We start from the raw sequence: 19035 nt of genomic DNA on the forward strand, positions 1-19035 counted from the left end.
CTACTGATGTTAATCCAGCTCCCTCACACTGTCACTCAGTAACCCCTCTCCCCCAGCACCCTGTGTTACTGACTGTATCTCTACTGATGTTAATCAGCTCCCTCACACTGTCACTCAGTAACCCCTCTCCCCAGCACCCTGTGTTACTGACTGTATCTCTACTGATGTTAATCCAGCTCCCTCACACTGTCACTCAGTAACCCCTCTCCCCCAGCACCCTGTGTTACTGACTGTATCTCTACTGATGTTAATCCAGCTCCCTCACACTGTCACTCAGTAACCCCTCTCCCTCAGCACCGTGTTACTGACTGTATCTCTACTGATGTTAATCCAGCTCCCTCACATTGTCACTCAGTAACCCCTCTCCCACAGCACCCTGTGTTACTGACTGTATCTCTACTGATGTTAATCCAGCTCCCTCACACTGTCACTCAGTAACCCCTCTCCCCCAGCACCCTGTGTTACTGACTGTTTCTCTACTGATGTTAATCCAGCTCCCTCATACTGTCACTCAGTAACCCCTCTCCCCCAGCACCCTGTGTTACTGACTGTATCTCTATTGATGTTAATCCAGCTCCCTCACACTGTCACTCAGTAACCCCTCTCCCCCAGCACCCTGTGTTACTGACTGTTTCTCTACTGATGTTAATCCAGCTCCCTCATACTGTCACTCAGTAACCCCTCTCCCCCAGCACCCTGTGTTACTGACTGTATCTCTATTGATGTTAATCCAGCTCCCTCACTGTCACTCAGTAACCCCTCTCCCCCAGCACCCTGTGTTACTGACTGTATCTCTATTGATGTTAATCCAGCTCCCTCACACTGTCACTCAGTAACCCCTCTCCCCCAGCACCCTGTGTTACTGACTGTTTCTCTACTGATGTTAATCCAGCTCCCTCATACTGTCACTCAGTAACCCCTCTCCCCCAGCACCCTGTGTTACTGACTGTATCTCTATTGATGTTAATCCAGCTCCCTCACAGTCACTCAGTAACCCCTCTCCCCCAGCACCCTGTGTTACTGACTGTATCTCTACTGATGTTAATCCAGCTCCCTCACACTGTCACTCAGTAACCCCTCTCCCTCAGCACCCTGTGTTACTGACTGTATCTCTACTGATGTTAATCCAGCTCCCTCACAGTCACTCAGTAACCCCTCTCCCCCAGCACCCTGTGTTACTGACTGTTTCTCTACTGATGTTAATCCAGCTCCCTCACACTGTCACTCAGTAACCCCTCTCCCCCAGCACCCTGTGTTACTGACTGTATCTCTACTGATGTTAATCCAGCTCCCTCACACTGTCACTCAGTAACCCCTCTCCCCCAGCACCCTGTGTTACTGACTGTATCTCTACTGATGTTAATCCAGCTCCCTCACACTGTCACTCAGTAACCCCTCTCCCCAGCACCCTGTGTTACTGACTGTATCTCTACTGATATTAATGCAGCTCCCTCACACTGTCACTCAGTAACGCCTCTCCCCCAGCACCCTATGTTACTGACTGTATCTCTACTGATGTTAATCCAGCTCCCTCACACTGTCACTCAGTAACCCCTCTCCCCCAGCACCCTGTGTTACTGACTGTTTCTCTACTGATGTTAATCCAGCTCCCTCACACTGTCACTCAGTAACCCCTCTCCCCAGCACCCTGTGTTACTGACTGTATCTCTACTGATATTAATGCAGCTCCCTCACACTGTCACTCAGTAACCCCTCTCCCCCAGCACCCTATGTTACTGACTGTATCTCTACTGATGTTAATCCAGCTCCCTCACACTGTCACTCAGTAACCCCTCTCCCCCAGCACCCTGTGTTACTGACTGTATCTCTACTGATGTTAATCCAGCTCCCTCACACTGTCACTCAGTAACCCCTCTCTCCCAGCACTCTGTGTTACTGACTGTATCTCTACTGATGTTAATCCAGCTCCCTCACACTGTCACTCAGTAACCCCTCTCTCCCAGCACCCTGTGTTACTGACTGTATCTCTACTGATGTTAATCCAGCTCCCTCACACTGTCACTCAGTAACCCCTCTCCCCCAGCACCCTGTGTTACTGACTGTATCTCTACTGATGTTAATCCAGCTCCCTCTCACTGTCACTCAGTAACCCCTCTCCCCCAGCTCCCTGTGTTACTGACTGTATCTCTACTGATGTTAATCCAGCTCCCTCACACTGTCACTCAGTAACCCCTCTCCCCCAGCACCCTGTGTTACTGACTGTATCTCTACTGATGTTAATCCAGCTCCCTCACACTGTCACTCAGTAACCCCTCTCCCCCAGCACCCTGTGTTACTGACTGTATCTCTACTGATGTTAATCCAGCTCCCTCACACTGTCACTCAGTAACCCCTCTCCCCCAGCACCCTGTGTTACTGACTGTATCTCTACTGATGTTAATCCAGCTCCCTCACACTGTCACTCACTAACCCCTCTCCCCCAGCACCCTGTGTTACTGACTGTATCTCTACTGATGTTAATCCAGCTCCCTCACACTGTCACTCACTAACCCCTCTCCCCCAGCACCCTGTGTTACTGACTGTATCTCTACTGATGTTAATCCAGCTCCCTCGCACTGTCACTCAGTATCTGTATCTCTACCTTCACCCAGCCCGTTTGTCTGCTGGTCCTTCTCTCCTTCATCCTTTGCAACTTCTTCGTCGCCCTCGTCATTATCCTCCTCCTCCTCCTCCTCCTCGGACGTTGGTCGGGACACGTACCGTCTGCACAAGAGAAAGCGGTTCACAATACACATTTCATGTTGGAAGGCAACCTCCTGCTATAGGTTCATGGTTCGCATTTCTCCCTATCCGCTGGGGTCATCAGACAGTGCAGCACTCCCTCAGTACTGACCCTCTGACAGTGCAGCACTCCCTCAGTACTGACCCTCTGACAGTGCAGCACTCCCTCAGTACTGACCCTCTGACAGTGCAGCACTCCCTCAGTACTGACCCTCTGACAGTGCGGCACTCCCTCAGTACTGACCCTCTGACAGTGCGGCACTCCCTCAGTACTGACCCTCTGACAGTGCGGCACTCCCTCAGTACTGACCCTCTGACAGTGCGGCACTCCCTCAGTACTGACCCTCTGACAGTGCGGCACTCCCTCAGTACTGACCCTCTGACAGTGCAGCGCTCCCTCAGTACTGACCCTCTGACAGTGCGGCGCTCCCTCAGTACTGACCCTCTGACAGTGCAGCACTCCCTCAGTACTGACCCTCTGACAGTGCAACACTCCCTCAGCACTGACCCTCTGACAGTGCAGCACTCCCTCAGTACTCACCCTCTGACAGTGCAGCACTCCCTCAGTACTGACCCTCTGAGAGTGCGGCACTCCCTCAGTACTGACCCTCTGACAGTGCGGCACTCCCTCAGTACTGACCCTCTGACAGTGCGGCACTCCCCCAGTACTCACCCTCTGACAGTGCGGCACTCCCTCAGTACTGACCCTCTGACAGTGCGGCGCTCCCTCAGTACTGACCCTCTGACAGTGCAGCACTCCCTCAGTACTGACCCTCTGACAGTGCAGCACTCCCTCAGTACTGACCCTCTGACAGTGCGGCAGTCCCTCAGTACTGACCCTCTGACAGTGCAGCACTCCCCCAGTACTGACCCTCTGACAGTGCAGCACTCCCTCAGTACTGACCCTCTGACAGTGCAGCACTCCCTCAGTACTGACCCTCTGACAGTGCAGCACTCCCTCAGTACTGACCCTCTGACAGTGCGGCACTCCCTCAGTACTGACCCTCTGACAGTGCGGCACTCCCTCAGTACTGACCCTCTGACAGTGCGGCACTCCCTCAGTACTGACCCTCTGACAGTGCGGCACTCCCTCAGTACTGACCCTCTGACAGTGCGGCACTCCCTCAGTACTGACCCTCTGACAGTGCAGCGCTCCCTCAGTACTGACCCTCTGACAGTGCGGCGCTCCCTCAGTACTGACCCTCTGACAGTGCAGCACTCCCTCAGTACTGACCCTCTGACAGTGCAACACTCCCTCAGCACTGACCCTCTGACAGTGCAGCACTCCCTCAGTACTCACCCTCTGACAGTGCAGCACTCCCTCAGTACTGACCCTCTGAGAGTGCGGCACTCCCTCAGTACTGACCCTCTGACAGTGCGGCACTCCCTCAGTACTGACCCTCTGACAGTGCGGCACTCCCCCAGTACTCACCCTCTGACAGTGCGGCACTCCCTCAGTACTGACCCTCTGACAGTGCGGCGCTCCCTCAGTACTGACCCTCTGACAGTGCAGCACTCCCTCAGTACTGACCCTCTGACAGTGCAGCACTCCCTCAGTACTGACCCTCTGACAGTGCGGCAGTCCCTCAGTACTGACCCTCTGACAGTGCAGCACTCCCCCAGTACTGACCCTCTGACAGTGCAGCACTCCCTCAGTACTGACCCTCTGACAGTGCGGCACTCCCTCAGTACTGACCCTCTGACAGTGCGGCGCTCCCTCAGTACTGACTCACTGACAGTGCGGCACTCCCTCAGTACTGACCCTCTGACAGTGCGGCACTCCCTCAGTACTGACCCTCTGACAGTGCGGCACTCCCTCAGTACTGACCCTCTGACAGTGCGGCGCTCCCTCAGTACTGACCCTCTGACAGTGCGGCACTCCCTCAGTACTGACCCTCTGACAGTGCGGCGCTCCCTCAGTACTGACCCTCTGACAGTGCAGCACTCCCTCAGTACTGACCCTCCGACAGTGCAGCACTCCCTCAGTACTGACCCTCTGACAGTGCAGCACTCCCTCAGTACTGACCCTCCGACAGTGCGGCACTCCCTCAGTACTGACCCTCTGATAGTGCGGCGCTCCCTCAGCACTGACCCTCTGACAGTGCGGCACTCCCTCAGTACTGACCCTCTGACAGTGCGGCACTCCCTCAGTACTGACCCTCTGACAGTGCGGCGCTCCCTCAGTACTGACCCTCTGACAGTGCGGCACTCCCTCAGTACTGACCCTCTGACAGTGCGGCACTCCCTCAGCACTGACCCTCTGACAGTGCGGCACTCCCTCAGTACTGACCCTCTGACAGTGCGGAGCTCCCTCAGTACTGACCCTCTGACAGTGCGGCGCTCCCTCAGTACTGACCCTCTGACAGTGCAGCACTCCCTCAGTACTGACCCTCCGACAGTGCAGCACTCCCTCAGTACTGACCCTCTGACAGTGCAGCACTCCCTCAGTACTGACCCTCCGACAGTGCGGCACTCCCTCAGTACTGACCCTCTGATAGTGCGGCGCTCCCTCAGTACTGACTCTCTGACAGTGCAGCACTCCCTCAGCACAGACCCTCCGACAGTGCGGCACTCCCTCAGTACTGACCCTCTGATAGTGCGGCGCTCCCTCAGTACTGACTCTCTGACAGTGCAGCACTCCCACAGTACTGACCCTCTGACAGTGCGGCACTCCCTCAGCACAGACCCTCCGAAAGTGCGGCACTCCCTCAGGACTGACCTCGGACAGTGCGGCACTCCCTCAGTACTGACCCTCTGACAGTGTGGCACTCCCTCAGTACTGACCCTCTGACAGTGCGGCACTCCCTCAGTACTGACCCTCTGACAGTGCGGCGCTGCCTCAGCACTGACCCTCTGACAGTGCAGCACTCCCTCAGTACTGACCCTCCGACAGTGCGGCACTCCCTCAGTACTGACCCTCTGACAGTGCAGCACTCCCTCAGTACTGACCCTCTGACAGTGCAGCACTCCCTCAGGACTGACCTCGGACAGTGCGGCACTCCCTCAGTACTGACCCTCCGACAGTGCGGCACTCCCTCAGTACTGACCCTCTGACAGTGCGGCACTCCCTCAGTACTGACCCTCTGACAGTGCAGCACTCCCTCAGGACTGACCTCGGACAGTGCGGCACTCCCTCAGTACTGACCCTCTGACAGTGTGGCACTCCCTCAGTACTGACCCTCTGACAGTGCGGCACTCCCTCAGTACTGACCCTCTGACAGTGCAGCACTCCCTCAGTACTGACCCTCTGACAGTGCAGCACTCCCTCAGTACTGACCCTCTGACAGTGCGGCGTTCCCTCAGTACTGACCCTCTGACAGTGCGGCACTCCCTCAGTACTGACCCTCTGACAGTGCGGCGTTCCCTCAGTACTGACCCTCTGACAGTGCAGCACTCCCTCAGGACTGACCTCGGACAGTGCGGCACTCCCTCAGTACTGACCCTCTGACAGTGTGGCACTCCCTCAGTACTGACCCTCTGACAGTGCGGCACTCCCTCAGTACTGACCCTCTGACAGTGCGGCACTCCCTCAGTACTGACCCTCTGACAGTGCAGCACTCCCTCAGTACTGACCCTCTGACAGTGCGGCGTTCCCTCAGTACTGACCCTCTGACAGTGCGGCACTCCCTCAGTACTGACCCTCTGACAGTGCGGCGTTCCCTCAGTACTGACCCTCTGACAGTGCGGCACTCCCTCAGTACTGACCCTCTGACAGTGTGGCACTCCCTCAGTACTGACCCACTGACAGTGCGGCGCTCTCTCAGTACTGACCCTCTGACAGTGCGGCACTCCCTCAGTACTGACCCTCTGACAGTGCGGCGTTCCCTCAGTACTGACCCTCTGACAGTGCGGCACTCCCTCAGTACTGACCCTCTGACAGTGCGGCGCTCCCTCAGTACTGACCCTCTGACAGTGCAGCACTCCCTCAGTACTGACCCTCTGACAGTGCGGCACTCCCTCAGTACTGACCCTCTGACTGTGCGGCACTCCCTCAGTACTGACCCTCTGACAGTGCGGCACTCCCTCAGTACTGACCCTCTGACAGTGCAGCACTCCCTCAGTACTGACCCTCTGACAGTGCAGCACTCCCTCAGTACTGACCCTCTGAGAGTGCGGTGCTCCCTCAGTACTGACCCTCTGACAGTGCGGTGCTCCCTCAGTACTGACCCTCTGACAGTGCGGTGCTCCCTCAGTACTGACCCTCTGACAGTGCGGCACTCCCTCAGTACTGAGCCTCTGACAGTGCGGCACTCCCTCAGTACTGACCCTCTGACAGTGCGGCACTCCCTCAGTACTGACCCTCTGACAGTGCGGCACTCCCTCAGTACTGACCCTCTGACAGTGCGGCACTCCCTCAGTACTGACCCTCTGACAGGGCGGAGCTCCCTCAGTACTGACCCTCTGACAGTGCGGCACTCCCTCAGTACTGACCCTCTGACAGTGCGGAGCTCCCTCAGTACTGACCCTCTGACAGTGCGGCACTCCCTCAGTACTGACCCTCTGACAGTGCAGCACTCCCTCAGTACTGACCCTCTGACAGTGCGGCACTCCCTCAGTACTGACCCTCTGACAGTGCAGCACTCCCTCAGTACTGACCCTCTGACAGTGCGGCACTCCCTCAGTACTGACCCTCTGACAGTGCAGCGCTCCCTCAGTACTGACCCTCTGACAGTGCAGCACTCCCTCAGTACTGACCCTCTGACAGTGCGGCACTCCCTCAGTACTGACCCTCTGACAGTGCAGCACTCCCTCAGTACTGACCCTCTGACAGTGCGGCACTCCCTCAGTACTGACCCTCTGACAGTGCGGCACTCCCTCAGTACTGACCCTCTGACAGTGCAGCACTCCCTCAGTACTGACCCTCTGACAGTGCGGCACTCCCTCAGTACTGACCCTCTGACAGTGCAGCGCTCCCTCAGTACTGACCCTCTGACAGTGCGGCACTCCCTCAGTACTGACCCTCTGACAGTGCAGCACTCCCTCAGTACTGACCCTCTGACAGTGCGGCACTCCCTCAGTACTGACCCTCTGACAGTGCAGCACTCCCTCAGTACTGACCCTCTGACAGTGCGGCACTCCCTCAGTACTGACCCTCTGACAGTGCAGCACTCCCTCAGTACTGACCCTCTGACAGTGCGGCACTCCCTCAGTACTGACCCTCTGACAGTGCAGCACTCCCTCAGTACTGACCCTCTGACAGTGCAGCGCTCCCTCAGTACTGACCCTCTGACAGTGCGGCACTCCCTCAGTACTGACCCTCTGACAGTGCAGCGCTCCCTCAGTACTGACCCTCTGACAGTGCGGCACTCCCTCAGTACTGACCCTCTGACAGTGCGGTACTCCCTCAGTACTGACCCTCTGACAGTGCGGTACTCCCTCAGTACTGACTCTCCGACAGTGCGGCACTCCCTCAGTACTGACCCTCTGACAGTGCGGTACTCCCTCAGTACTGACCCTCTGACAGTGCGGCACTCCCTCAGTACTGACTCTCCGACAGTGCGGCACTCCCTCAGTACTGACCCTCTGACAGTGCGGTACTCCCTCAGTACTGACCCTCTGACAGTGCGGCACTCCCTCAGTACTGACCCTCTGACAGTGCAGCGCTCCCTCAGTACTGACCCTCTGACAGTGCGGCACTCCCTCAGTACTGACCCTCTGACAGTGCGGCACTCCCTCAGTACTGACCCTCTGACAGTGCGGCACTCCCTCGTACTGACCCTCTGACAGTGCGGCACTCCCTCAGTACTGACCCTCTGACAGTGCAGCACTCCCTCAGTACTGACCCTCTGACAGTGCAGCACTCCCTCAGTACTGACCCTCTGACAGTGCGGCACTCCCTCGTACTGACCCTCTGACAGTGCGGCACTCCCTCAGTACTGACCCTCTGACAGTGCAGCACTCCCTCAGTACTGACCCTCTGACAGTGCGGCACTCCCTCAGTACTGACCCTCTGACAGTGCAGCACTCCCTCAGTACTGACCCTCTGACAGTGCGGCACTCCCTCAGTACTGACCCTCTGACAGTGCGGCACTCCCTCAGTGCTGACCCTCTGACAGTGCGGCACTCCCTCAGTACTGACTCTCTGACAGTGCAGCACTCCCTCAGTACTGACCCTCTGACAGTGCGGCACTCCCTCAGTACTGACCCTCTGACAGTGCAGCACTCCCTCAGTACTGACCCTCTGACAGTGCGGCACTCCCTCAGTACTGACCCTCTGACAGTGCAGCACTCCCTCAGTACTGACCCTCTGAGAGTGCGGTGCTCCCTCAGTACTGACCCTCTGACAGTGCGGTGCTCCCTCAGTACTGACCCTCTGACAGTGCGGTGCTCCCTCAGTACTGACCCTCTGACAGTGCGGCACTCCCTCAGTACTGAGCCTCTGACAGTGCGGCACTCCCTCAGTACTGACCCTCTGACAGTGCGGCACTCCCTCAGTACTGACCCTCTGACAGGGCGGAGCTCCCTCAGTACTGACCCTCTGACAGTGCGGCACTCCCTCAGTACTGACCCTCTGACAGTGCGGAGCTCCCTCAGTACTGACCCTCTGACAGTGCGGCACTCCCTCAGTACTGACCCTCTGACAGTGCAGCACTCCCTCAGTACTGACCCTCTGACAGTGCGGCACTCCCTCAGTACTGACCCTCTGACAGTGCAGCACTCCCTCAGTACTGACCCTCTGACAGTGCGGCACTCCCTCAGTACTGACCCTCTGACAGTGCAGCGCTCCCTCAGTACTGACCCTCTGACAGTGCAGCACTCCCTCAGTACTGACCCTCTGACAGTGCGGCACTCCCTCAGTACTGACCCTCTGACAGTGCAGCACTCCCTCAGTACTGACCCTCTGACAGTGCGGCACTCCCTCAGTACTGACCCTCTGACAGTGCGGCACTCCCTCAGTACTGACCCTCTGACAGTGCAGCACTCCCTCAGTACTGACCCTCTGACAGTGCGGCACTCCCTCAGTACTGACCCTCTGACAGTGCAGCGCTCCCTCAGTACTGACCCTCTGACAGTGCGGCACTCCCTCAGTACTGACCCTCTGACAGTGCAGCACTCCCTCAGTACTGACCCTCTGACAGTGCGGCACTCCCTCAGTACTGACCCTCTGACAGTGCAGCACTCCCTCAGTACTGACCCTCTGACAGTGCGGCACTCCCTCAGTACTGACCCTCTGACAGTGCAGCACTCCCTCAGTACTGACCCTCTGACAGTGCGGCACTCCCTCAGTACTGACCCTCTGACAGTGCAGCACTCCCTCAGTACTGACCCTCTGACAGTGCAGCGCTCCCTCAGTACTGACCCTCTGACAGTGCGGCACTCCCTCAGTACTGACCCTCTGACAGTGCAGCGCTCCCTCAGTACTGACCCTCTGACAGTGCGGCACTCCCTCAGTACTGACCCTCTGACAGTGCGGTACTCCCTCAGTACTGACCCTCTGACAGTGCGGTACTCCCTCAGTACTGACTCTCCGACAGTGCGGCACTCCCTCAGTACTGACCCTCTGACAGTGCGGTACTCCCTCAGTACTGACCCTCTGACAGTGCGGCACTCCCTCAGTACTGACTCTCCGACAGTGCGGCACTCCCTCAGTACTGACCCTCTGACAGTGCGGTACTCCCTCAGTACTGACCCTCTGACAGTGCGGCACTCCCTCAGTACTGACCCTCTGACAGTGCAGCGCTCCCTCAGTACTGACCCTCTGACAGTGCGGCACTCCCTCAGTACTGACCCTCTGACAGTGCGGCACTCCCTCAGTACTGACCCTCTGACAGTGCGGCACTCCCTCGTACTGACCCTCTGACAGTGCGGCACTCCCTCAGTACTGACCCTCTGACAGTGCAGCACTCCCTCAGTACTGACCCTCTGACAGTGCAGCACTCCCTCAGTACTGACCCTCTGACAGTGCGGCACTCCCTCGTACTGACCCTCTGACAGTGCGGCACTCCCTCAGTACTGACCCTCTGACAGTGCAGCACTCCCTCAGTACTGACCCTCTGACAGTGCGGCACTCCCTCAGTACTGACCCTCTGACAGTGCAGCACTCCCTCAGTACTGACCCTCTGACAGTGCGGCACTCCCTCAGTACTGACCCTCTGACAGTGCGGCACTCCCTCAGTGCTGACCCTCTGACAGTGCGGCACTCCCTCAGTACTGACTCTCTGACAGTGCAGCACTCCCTCAGTACTGACCCTCTGACAGTGCGGCACTCCCTCAGTACTGACTCTCTGACAGTGCAGCACTCCCTCAGTACTGACCCTCTGACAGTGCGGCACTCCCTCAGTACTGACCCTCTGACAGTGCAGCACTCCCTCAGTACTGACCCTCTGACAGTGCGGCACTCCCTCAGTACTGACCCTCTGACAGTGCAGCACTCCCTCAGTACTGACCCTCTGAGAGTGCGGTGCTCCCTCAGTACTGACCCTCTGACAGTGCGGTGCTCCCTCAGTACTGACCCTCTGACAGTGCGGTGCTCCCTCAGTACTGACCCTCTGACAGTGCGGCACTCCCTCAGTACTGAGCCTCTGACAGTGCGGCACTCCCTCAGTACTGACCCTCTGACAGTGCAGCACTCCCTCAGTACTGACCCTCTGACAGTGCGGCACTCCCTCAGTACTGACCCTCTGACAGTGCAGCGCTCCCTCAGTACTGACCCTCTGACAGTGCAGCACTCCCTCAGTACTGACCCTCTGACAGTGCGGCACTCCCTCAGTACTGACCCTCTGACAGTGCAGCACTCCCTCAGTACTGACCCTCTGACAGTGCGGCACTCCCTCAGTACTGACCCTCTGACAGTGCGGCACTCCCTCAGTACTGACCCTCTGACAGTGCAGCACTCCCTCAGTACTGACCCTCTGACAGTGCGGCACTCCCTCAGTACTGACCCTCTGACAGTGCAGCGCTCCCTCAGTACTGACCCTCTGACAGTGCGGCACTCCCTCAGTACTGACCCTCTGACAGTGCAGCACTCCCTCAGTACTGACCCTCTGACAGTGCGGCACTCCCTCAGTACTGACCCTCTGACAGTGCAGCACTCCCTCAGTACTGACCCTCTGACAGTGCGGCACTCCCTCAGTACTGACCCTCTGACAGTGCAGCACTCCCTCAGTACTGACCCTCTGACAGTGCGGCACTCCCTCAGTACTGACCCTCTGACAGTGCAGCACTCCCTCAGTACTGACCCTCTGACAGTGCAGCGCTCCCTCAGTACTGACCCTCTGACAGTGCGGCACTCCCTCAGTACTGACCCTCTGACAGTGCAGCGCTCCCTCAGTACTGACCCTCTGACAGTGCGGCACTCCCTCAGTACTGACCCTCTGACAGTGCGGTACTCCCTCAGTACTGACCCTCTGACAGTGCGGTACTCCCTCAGTACTGACTCTCCGACAGTGCGGCACTCCCTCAGTACTGACCCTCTGACAGTGCGGTACTCCCTCAGTACTGACCCTCTGACAGTGCGGCACTCCCTCAGTACTGACTCTCCGACAGTGCGGCACTCCCTCAGTACTGACCCTCTGACAGTGCGGTACTCCCTCAGTACTGACCCTCTGACAGTGCGGCACTCCCTCAGTACTGACCCTCTGACAGTGCAGCGCTCCCTCAGTACTGACCCTCTGACAGTGCGGCACTCCCTCAGTACTGACCCTCTGACAGTGCGGCACTCCCTCAGTACTGACCCTCTGACAGTGCGGCACTCCCTCGTACTGACCCTCTGACAGTGCGGCACTCCCTCAGTACTGACCCTCTGACAGTGCAGCACTCCCTCAGTACTGACCCTCTGACAGTGCAGCACTCCCTCAGTACTGACCCTCTGACAGTGCGGCACTCCCTCGTACTGACCCTCTGACAGTGCGGCACTCCCTCAGTACTGACCCTCTGACAGTGCAGCACTCCCTCAGTACTGACCCTCTGACAGTGCGGCACTCCCTCAGTACTGACCCTCTGACAGTGCAGCACTCCCTCGGTACTGACCCTCTGACAGTGCAGCACTCCCTCAGTACTGACCCTCTGACAGTGCGGCACTCCCTCGTACTGACCCTCTGACAGTGCGGCACTCCCTCAGTACTGACCCTCTGACAGTGCAGCACTCCCTCAGTACTGACCCTCTGACAGTGCGGCACTCCCTCAGTACTGACCCTCTGACAGTGCAGCACTCCCTCAGTACTGACCCTCTGACAGTGCAGCACTCCCCCAGTACTGACCCTCTGACAGTGCGGCACTCCCTCAGTACTGACCCTCTGACAGTGCGGCACTCCCTCAGTACTGACCCTCTGACAGTGCGGCACTCCCTCAGTACTGACCCTCTGACAGTGCGGCACTCCCTCAGTACTGACCCTCTGACAGTGCGGCACTCCCTCAGTACTGACCCTCTGACAGTGCGGCACTCCCTCGTACTGACCCTCTGACAGTGCGGCACTCCCTCAGTACTGACCCTCTGACAGTGCAGCACTCCCTCAGTACTGACCCTCTGACAGTGCAGCACTCCCTCAGTACTGACCCTCTGACAGTGCGGCACTCCCTCGTACTGACCCTCTGACAGTGCGGCACTCCCTCAGTACTGACCCTCTGACAGTGCAGCACTCCCTCAGTACTGACCCTCTGACAGTGCGGCACTCCCTCAGTACTGACCCTCTGACAGTGCAGCACTCCCTCGGTACTGACCCTCTGACAGTGCAGCACTCCCTCAGTACTGACCCTCTGACAGTGCGGCACTCCCTCGTACTGACCCTCTGACAGTGCGGCACTCCCTCAGTACTGACCCTCTGACAGTGCAGCACTCCCTCAGTACTGACCCTCTGACAGTGCGGCACTCCCTCAGTACTGACCCTCTGACAGTGCAGCACTCCCTCAGTACTGACCCTCTGACAGTGCGGCACTCCCTCAGTACTGACCCTCTGACAGTGCAGCACTCCCCCAGTACTGACCCTCTGACAGTGCGGCACTCCCTCAGTACTGACCCTCTGACAGTGCGGCACTCCCTCAGTACTGACACTCTGACAGTGCGGCACTCCCTCAGTACTGACCCTCTGACAGTGCAGCACTCCCTCAGTACTGACCCTCTGACAGTGCGGCACTCCCTCGTACTGACCCTCTGACAGTGCGGCACTCCCTCAGTACTGACCCTCTGACAGTGCAGCACTCCCTCAGTACTGACCCTCTGACAGTGCGGCACTCCCTCAGTACTGACCCTCTGACAGTGCAGCACTCCCTCGGTACTGACCCTCTGACAGTGCGACACTCCCTCAGTACTGACCCTCTGACAGTGCAGCACTCCCTCGGTACTGACCCTCTGACAGTGCGACACTCCCTCAGTACTGACCCTCTGACAGTGCAGCACTCCCTCAGTACTGACCCTCTGACAGTGCGGCACTCCCTCGTACTGACCCTCTGACAGTGCGGCACTCCCTCAGTACTGACCCTCTGACAGTGCAGCACTCCCTCAGTACTGACCCTCTGACAGTGCGGCACTCCCTCAGTACTGACCCTCTGACAGTGCAGCACTCCCTCAGTACTGACCCTCTGACAGTGCGGCACTCCGTCAGTACTGACCCTCTGACAGTGCAGCACTCCCTCAGTACTGACCCTCTGACAGTGCAGCACTCCCTCGGTACTGACCCTCTGACAGTGCGACACTCCCTCAGTACTGACCCGCTGACAGTGCAGCACTCCCTCGGTACTGACCCTCTGACAGTGCGACACTCCCTCAGTACTGACCCTCTGACAGTGCAGCACTCCCTCAGTACTGACCCTCTGACAGTGCGGCACTCCCTCGTACTGACCCTCTGACAGTGCGGCACTCCCTCAGTACTGACCCTCTGACAGTGCAGCACTCCCTCAGTACTGACCCTCTGACAGTGCGGCACTCCCTCAGTACTGACCCTCTGACAGTGCGGCACTCCCTCAGTACTGACACTCTGACAGTGCAGCACTCCCTCAGTACTGACCCTCTGACAGTGCGGCACTCCCTCAGTACTGACACTCTGACAGTGCAGCACTCCCTCAATACTGACCCTCTGACGGTGCGGCACTCCCTCAGTACTGACTCTCTGATAGTGCGGCACTCCCTCAGTACTGACCCTCTGACAGTGCGGCACTCCCTCAGTACTGACCCGCTGACAGTGCAGCACTCTCTCAGTACTGACCCTCTGACAGTGCAGCACTCCCTCAGTACTGACCCTCTGACAGTGCGACACTCCCTCAGTACTGACCCTCTGACAGTGCGGCACTCCCTCAGTACTGACCCTCTGACAGTGCGGCGCTCCCTCAGTACTGACCCTCTGACAGTGCGGCACTCCCTCAGTACTGACCCTCTGACAGTGCAGCACTCCCTCAGTACTGACCCTCTGACAGTGCGGCACTCCCTCAGTACTGACACTCTGACAGTGCAGCACTCCCTCAGTACTGACACTCTGACAGTGCAGCACTCCCTCAGAACTGACCCTCTGACAGTGCGGCACTCCCTCAGTACTGACCCTCTGACAGTGCGGCACTCCCTCAGTACTGACACTCTGACAGTGCAGCACTCCCTCAGTACTGACACTCTGACAGTGCGGCACTCCCTCAGTACTGACCCTCTGACAGTGCGGCACTCCCTCAGTACTGACACTCTGACAGTGCAGCACTCCCTCAGTACTGACACTCTGACAGTGCAGCACTCCCTCAGAACTGACCCTCTGACAGTGCGGCACTCCCTCAGTACTGACCCTCTGACAGTGCTGCGCTCCCTCAGTACTGACCCTCTGACAGTGCAGCACTCCCTCAGTACTGACCCTCTGACAGGGCGGTGCTCCCTCAGTACTGACCCTCTGACAGTGCTGCGCTCCCTCAGTACTGACCCTCTGACAGTGCTGCGCTCCCTCAGTACTGACCCTCTGACAGTGCTGCGCTCCCTCAGTACTGACCCTCTGACAGTGCGGCACTCCCTCAGTGCTGACCCTCTGACAGTGCAGCACTCCCTCAGTACTGACCCTCTGACAGTGCGGCACTCCCTCAGTACTGACACTCTGACAGTGCAGCACTCCCTCAGTACTGACACTCTGACAGTGCAGCACTCCCTCAGTACTGACACTCTGACAGTGCAGCACTCCCTCAGTACTGACACTCTGACAGTGCAGCACTCCCTCAGAACTGACCCTCTGACAGTGCGGCACTCCCTCAGTACTGACCCTCTGACAGTGCGGCACTCCCTCAGTACTGACACTCTGACAGTGCAGCACTCCCTCAGTACTGACACTCTGACAGTGCGGCACTCCCTCAGTACTGACCCTCTGACAGTGCGGCACTCCCTCAGTACTGACACTCTGACAGTGCAGCACTCCCTCAGTACTGACACTCTGACAGTGCAGCACTCCCTCAGAACTGACCCTCTGACAGTGCGGCACTCCCTCAGTACTGACCCTCTGACAGTGCTGCGCTCCCTCAGTACTGACCCTCTGACAGTGCAGCACTCCCTCAGTACTGACCCTCTGACAGTGCGGCACTCCCTCAGTACTGACACTCTGACAGTGCAGCACTCCCTCAGTACTGACACTCTGACAGTGCAGCACTCCCTCAGTACTGACACTCTGACAGTGCAGCACTCCCTCAGTACTGACACTCTGACAGTGCAGCACTCCCTCAGAACTGACCCTCTGACAGTGCAGCACTCCCTCAGTACTGACCCTCTGACAGTGCGGCACTCCCTCAGTACTGACCCTCTGACAGTGCAGCACTCCCTCAGTACTGACCCTCTGACAGTGCAGCACTCCCTCAGTACTGACCCTCTGACAGTGCAGCACTCCCTCAGTACTGACCATCTGACAGTGCGGCACTCCCTCAGTGCTGACCCTCTGACAGTGCGGCACTCCCTCAGTACTGACCCTCTGACAGTGCGACACTCCCTCAGTACTGACCCTCTGACAGTGCGGCACTCCCTCAGTACTGACACTCTGACAGTGCAGCACTCCCTCAGTACTGACCCTCTGACAGTGCGGCACTCCCTCAGTACTGACACTCTGACAGTGCAGCACTCCCTCAATACTGACCCTCTGACGGTGCGGCACTCCCTCAGTACTGACTCTCTGATAGTGCGGCACTCCCTCAGTACTGACCCTCTGACAGTGCGGCACTCCCTCAGTACTGACCCGCTGACAGTGCAGCACTCTCTCAGTACTGACCCTCTGACAGTGCAGCACTCCCTCAGTACTGACCCTCTGACAGTGCGACACTCCCTCAGTACTGACCCTCTGACAGTGCGGCACTCCCTCAGTACTGACCCTCTGACAGTGCGGCGCTCCCTCAGTACTGACCCTCTGACAGTGCGGCACTCCCTCAGTACTGACCCTCTGACAGTGCAGCACTCCCTCAGTACTGACCCTCTGACAGTGCGGCACTCCCTCAGTACTGACACTCTGACAGTGCAGCACTCCCTCAGAACTGACCCTCTGACAGTGCAGCACTCCCTCAGTACTGACCCTCTGACAGTGCGGCACTCCCTCAGTACTGACACTCTGACAGTGCAGCACTCCCTCAGTACTGACACTCTGACAGTGCAGCACTCCCTCAGTACTGACACTCTGACAGTGCAGCACTCCCTCAGTACTGACACTCTGACAGTGCAGCACTCCCTCAGAACTGACCCTCTGACAGTGCGGCACTCCCTCAGTACTGACCCTCTGACAGTGCGGCACTCCCTCAGTACTGACACTCTGACAGTGCAGCACTCCCTCAGTACTGACACTCTGACAGTGCGGCACTCCCTCAGTACTGACCCTCTGACAGTGCGGCACTCCCTCAGTACTGACACTCTGACAGTGCAGCACTCCCTCAGTACTGACACTCTGACAGTGCAGCACTCCCTCAGAACTGACCCTCTGACAGTGCGGCACTCCCTCAGTACTGACCCTCTGACAGTGCTGCGCTCCCTCAGTACTGACCCTCTGACAGTGCAGCACTCCCTCAGTACTGACCCTCTGACAGTGCGGCACTCCCTCAGTACTGACACTCTGACAGTGCAGCACTCCCTCAGTACTGACACTCTGACAGTGCAGCACTCCCTCAGTACTGACACTCTGACAGTGCAGCACTCCCTCAGTACTGACACTCTGACAGTGCAGCACTCCCTCAGAACTGACCCTCTGACAGTGCGGCACTCCCTCAGTACTGACCCTCTGACAGTGCGGCACTCCCTCAGTACTGACCCTCTGACAGTGCGGCACTCCCTCAGTACTGACACTCTGACAGTGCAGCACTCCCTCAGTACTGACACTCTGACAGTGCGGCACTCCCTCAGTACTGACCCTCTGACAGTGCGGCACTCCCTCAGAACTGACCCTCTGACAGTGCGGCACTCCCTCAGTACTGACCCTCTGACAGTGCTGCGCTCCCTCAGTACTGACCCTCTGACAGTGCAGCACTCCCTCAGTACTGACCCTCTGACAGTGCTGCGCTCCCTCAGCACTGACCCTCTGACAGTGCTGCGCTCCCTCAGTACTGACCCTCTGACAGTGCTGCGCTCCCTCAGCACTGACCCTCTGACAGTGCTGCGCTCCCTCAGTACTGACCCTCTGACAGTGCGGCACTCCCTCAGTACTGACCCTCTGACAGTGCGGCGCTCCCTCAGTACTGACCCTCTGACAGTGCAGCACTCCCTCAGTACTGACCCTCTGACAGTGCGGCACTCCCTCAGTACTGACCCTCTGACAGTGCAGCACTCCCTCAGTACTGACCCTCTGACAGTGCAGCACTCCCTCAGTACTGACCCTCTGACAGTGCAGCACTCCCTCAGTACTGACCCTCTGACAGTGCGGCACTCCCTCAGTACTGACCCTCTGACAGTGCGGCACTCCCTCAGTACTGACCCTCTGACAGTGCGGCACTCCCTCAGTACTGACCCTCTGACAGTGCGGCACTCCCTCAGTACTGACCCTCTGACAGTGCGGCACTCCCTCAGTACTGACCCTCTGACAGTGCGGCACTCCCTCAGTACTGACCCTCTGACAGTGCGGCACTCCCTCAGTACTGACCCTCTGACAGTGCGGCACTCCCTCAGTACTGACCCTCTGACAGTGCAGCACTCCCTCAGTACTGACCCTCTGACAGTGCGGCACTCCCTCAGTACTGACCCTCTGACAGTGCAGCACTCCCTCAGTACTGACCCTCTGACAGTGCGGCACTCACTCAGTACTGACCCTCTGACAGTGCGGCACTCCCTCAGTACTGACCCTCTGACAGTGCGGCACTCCCTCAGTACTGACCCTCTGACAGTGCGGCGCTCCCTCGGTACTGACCCTCTGACAGTGCGGCACTCCCTCAGTA

General features: G+C 58.2%; 1 protein-coding gene across 1 annotated transcript in view; it reads right to left on the reverse strand.

Moving 5' to 3' along the window:
* Positions 1 to 19035, reverse strand: part of LOC140399413 (ubiquitin carboxyl-terminal hydrolase 11-like) — a 134094-nt gene that overhangs the window by 17034 nt on the left and 98025 nt on the right. Inside the window, exon 10 of the mRNA XM_072488992.1 lies at positions 2603 to 2724. Coding sequence (XP_072345093.1) covers positions 2603 to 2724 — 122 coding nt within the window. The remainder of the gene's footprint in view (positions 1 to 2602; positions 2725 to 19035) is intronic.

The sequence above is a fragment of the Scyliorhinus torazame genome, chromosome 22 (genome assembly GCF_047496885.1).
Source record: "Scyliorhinus torazame isolate Kashiwa2021f chromosome 22, sScyTor2.1, whole genome shotgun sequence".
Taxonomy (NCBI): Eukaryota; Metazoa; Chordata; class Chondrichthyes; order Carcharhiniformes; family Scyliorhinidae; genus Scyliorhinus; species Scyliorhinus torazame.